At 60.9% G+C, this 3,708-nt stretch overlaps 1 protein-coding gene across 1 annotated transcript in view; it reads left to right on the top strand.

Moving 5' to 3' along the window:
- The first annotated feature begins 296 nt into the window (after window positions 1–296).
- CSTF2 (cleavage stimulation factor subunit 2) overlaps window positions 297–3,708 on the top strand; it is a 6,486-nt gene continuing 3,074 nt past the window's right edge. Inside the window, exons 1-7 of the mRNA XM_017741677.1 lie at window positions 297–313; window positions 663–958; window positions 1,443–1,579; window positions 1,695–1,814; window positions 1,915–2,070; window positions 2,194–2,317; window positions 2,625–2,687. Of these exons, the coding sequence (XP_017597166.1) occupies window positions 297–313; window positions 663–958; window positions 1,443–1,579; window positions 1,695–1,814; window positions 1,915–2,070; window positions 2,194–2,317; window positions 2,625–2,687 (913 nt within the window). The remainder of the gene's footprint in view (window positions 314–662; window positions 959–1,442; window positions 1,580–1,694; window positions 1,815–1,914; window positions 2,071–2,193; window positions 2,318–2,624; window positions 2,688–3,708) is intronic.

Below are 3,708 nucleotides of genomic sequence, written 5' to 3'. Positions count from 1 at the left end.
TTCAGCCCAACCGTTCCCTCAGCCCTGCCAAGCCCACCGTGTCTCCAAGTGCCACATGCACACACCTTTTGAACTCTTCCAGGGATGGTGACTCCACCACTGCCTTGGGCTGCCTGTTCTAATGCTTGACAATCGCTTTGGCAAAGGAATTTTGCCTCATATCCCATCTAAATCTCCCCGGGCCCGCTCGAGGCTGTTTCCTCACACAGAGCAGCGCAGCATCTGCGGGGGTTGTGAGGCTGTGGCAGCTGTGCTCAGGGCAGAGGACGGAGTGGCTGTGCCCGGGTCACCCGGAGATGGAGCACAGTGTCCCGTGCACAGCAGATGGACGTGGGCACGCAGTCCTGGGCTGGAGGAGCTGCCCTGCTGTGGCTGATAAGTGCTCAGGTCCTGGTCAGGCTCTGTGCTCCTCACTCCCATCCCAGTGCCTCTCAGAGGTGTTTCCCAGGCTTGGCACCAGGCCCTGGAGAGCTCTCAGTTAAGGGTTTGGGAGTTGCAGGAGCAGCCAGTCCCAGGAGCTGCCTGGTGGGGTGAAGGGAGGCCCAGAGCTGGCCCTGGTGGGCTTCCTGCACACCGCAGCTTCGTGCTCTGTGCCAGGAGCCAGGAGGCCCTTCGGCTGTGGCTTGGGCCCGACTGTCGTGTGCCTTGGCCTGACTGCGGAGCCTTCGCTCTGCTCCCAGCGCTGCTGCGGCCGTGTCCCAGTGTCCGCTCTGGAGCTGTGGGAGCCGTGGGCGCAGCTGGACGCCCCCGCCGCCCTCAGCAGCGCTGTCGCTCTCCTCGCCGCGCAGGCTGGTGTACGACAGGGAGACGGGCAAGCCCAAGGGCTATGGCTTCTGCGAGTACCAGGACCAGGAGACGGCGCTCAGCGCCATGCGGAACCTCAACGGGCGCGAGTTCAGCGGGAGGGCCCTGCGCGTCGACAACGCCGCCAGCGAGAAGAACAAGGAGGAGCTCAAGAGTGAGTTGGGATTTTGGGCTGTCACGCTGGGCCCGGCCTTGGCAGTGCTGCAGGGCACGTCTCTTCTGCCCAGCTGGTGCAGCTGACCTGCTCTAAGAGGTGTTGCGAGTAGTTCCCAGAGGGATGCGTGGGCTCAGCTCTGTGTTTTCGCTCCCAGATGATCCCAGAATCACAGAATTATTTAGGTTGGCAAAGGTTTCTAAAGATCATGGTCCAGCCTTTGACCAAACATCACTGCGTCAACTAGACTGGAGCCCTAAATGCCATGTCCAGTCTTTACTTAAACAGTTCCAGGGACAGTGACTCCACAACCTCCCTGGGCAGTCTGTTCCAATGCCTAACCACCCTTTCTGTGAAGAAATTCCTCCTAACATCTCCCTGAGTTCAGTGCCTCCTTTTCCCCCTGGCGAGCTGTGCTCCCCTCCCAATGGCCCGTTGCCTGCGCTGTTCGTGTTGCAGTGCGAAGTCACCAACTCTTTTGCAGGCTTGGGCACGGGTGCGCCTATCATAGAGTCACCCTATGGGGACCCTGTCAACCCAGAGGATGCCCCCGAGTCCATCAGCCGGGCAGTGGCCAGCCTGCCACCCGAGCAGATGTTTGAGCTGATGAAGCAGATGAAGGTGAGTGCAGGAGGGCCATGCTCCCTACGTGAGCACAGCTCCTACTGCCACTGCCTGCCCCCTCCCAGCCCCTGTCACACCTTGTCAGAGCTCTGATCAGTGCCTGTCTTCTCAGCTGTGTGTCCAGAACAGCCCCCAGGAAGCCAGGAACATGCTGCTTCAGAACCCCCAGCTGGCTTATGCACTGCTGCAGGCCCAGGTGGTCATGAGGATCGTCGACCCGGAGATCGCGCTGGTTTGTCCCTTGCTGCTCGTCCGGGGTTGGGAGGATATTGGTGGTAGCCTTTGTGGAGTGGGAGTGGAAAAGAACTCCTTTCTCCTCCTTCCTCCCCTAGAAAATCCTGCATCGCCAGACCAGCGTTCCTCCTCTGATCCCAGGCAACCAGCAGCCAGTGCCAGGGCCAGGACCTGGGCCGGGACCGGGGCCTGGGCCAGGGCCCAACGCGCAGCTGAACCCACAGAACACCCCCTCATCCCAGCCACAGCCCATAGTAAGAGCCTGCACGACACATGAGCTGTGCAGGAGAGATGAGCAGTGCCAGCTCCAGCTCTCCCAGCTGGGGACGTGCCCGGGTTTCGGGGTGTCTCTGAGATCCAGTGTCTCTCCCGGGCAGGGCGGGATGCATGTCAACGGTGCTCCTCCTCTGATGCAGCCACCCATGCAGGGGGGGGTGCCAGCCCCAGGACAGATGGCAGCCCCTGTGCAGGGCCCAGGCCCTGGCCCCATGGCTCCAGGAGGTGAGTTTGGGCCGAGCTGCCCCACCTGTGCGCACACGGGTCCTGCAGACACCCACCTCCCTCTGCCTTCCCCCTAACCAGAGGGCTTGGCCCTGTGAGAGCACACGTAACCCTGTACTGTACATTGTGCTGCTGCCAAAGGTGGGCTGCAAAGTTGGATTATCCCTGGGGGGAACCAACACCAAGGGAATAAACCTCCAGATGCTCCCCCAGGAGCTGGGAGTGAGAAGGTATTTGGGGCCAGAGGAATGGGTTAGTCATCAGGGACGGCTGAGGAAGGGTCTGATCTCTGCCTGTCCCCTCTCAGGTGGGATGCAGCCACAGGTTGGGATGCCGGGTGCAGGGCCAGTCCCCTTGGAGCGCGGACAAGGTAAAACAGACGCGTGTAGTGCTGTGTGTGGTGTGAGCCTCGCTCCAGTGAGCAGTGCTGTGCCCCAGCTGTCTGCAGCCTGGCTGTGCCCGGCCCCGGGGCTGTGCCCAGCTGTGTTCACTGAGGCACAAGGCTGTGGTAGCAGCTCTCTGGTTCCCAGGACTCAGCCCATGCCGCTATTGGCTCCCAGCTTGTTCTGCGCCATGTTGTGCAGTCGAGCCCTGGAAGCCAGGGGCTTCGAGCGGGATGTGCCTTTGTTTTCCACCTCTGCGAGCCCGTGTCTGTCCCTGTGCTTGTGCGGGCAGGCAGAGCTTGCTCTTCTCTGGTCCGTGTGCTGCTCCTCTGCTGCCTGGGTGCTGGGAAGCGGCTGGTGCGGCTGCCGTGTCCTCCCGCGCCGTGCCCAGCAGAGGGAGCGGGCTCTCCGTTTTGGCTTGAGGCTTGGCAGGGACTCTCCCGAGAGTGACGCTCGGCTTTCCCTCCGCAGGCACGGTCTGTACGGCCCAGTCCTGGGGCCCGGTTCCTTACGGTTCACATGGTGCCACACATAGGTTAGCGTGACCCAGGTGTTCCTGTTCTCCCAGGAACAACACATGCACACACCTGTCACCTCTGTTGCCTTGACTCGTATCCTAGGCCTTGTTTCAGAAACATGGCAAACCTAGTCTGAGATCCTTTGGCCTTAGGGGCAGCCGACTCTCATTTTCTTTGGGGTGGGCACTGTCTTCCTGAAAGCAACCTGATAGTTCTTGGCACCCAAAAAGTTTTGGAGAGCAGAAGCTGGGTGTGCACTGTGGGGCCAGTGTGGCCCCACAGAATGCCGTGTCTCTCGGCAGGATGTCTTCTCTCCCTGCCTGTCCCCCTGAGTGAGGGAAGGACTGTGCCACGCTGGCTGTCCTGCCTGTGGTGACAAAGGTGGTGTTAATGGAAGAGGTTGATCAAGTCAGACTTGCAACATCTTCTCTGTAGGTTTTCCAGGGGACTTCAGGAAGCCGATCCTGCAGGCAGCACTGTCCCCAAAGCT

This window comes from Corvus brachyrhynchos, unplaced genomic scaffold, assembly GCF_000691975.1.
Source record: "Corvus brachyrhynchos isolate BGI_N302 unplaced genomic scaffold, ASM69197v1 scaffold220, whole genome shotgun sequence".
Classification (NCBI taxonomy): Eukaryota; Metazoa; Chordata; class Aves; order Passeriformes; family Corvidae; genus Corvus; species Corvus brachyrhynchos.
This window is presented reverse-complemented; position numbering and strand designations above follow the sequence as displayed.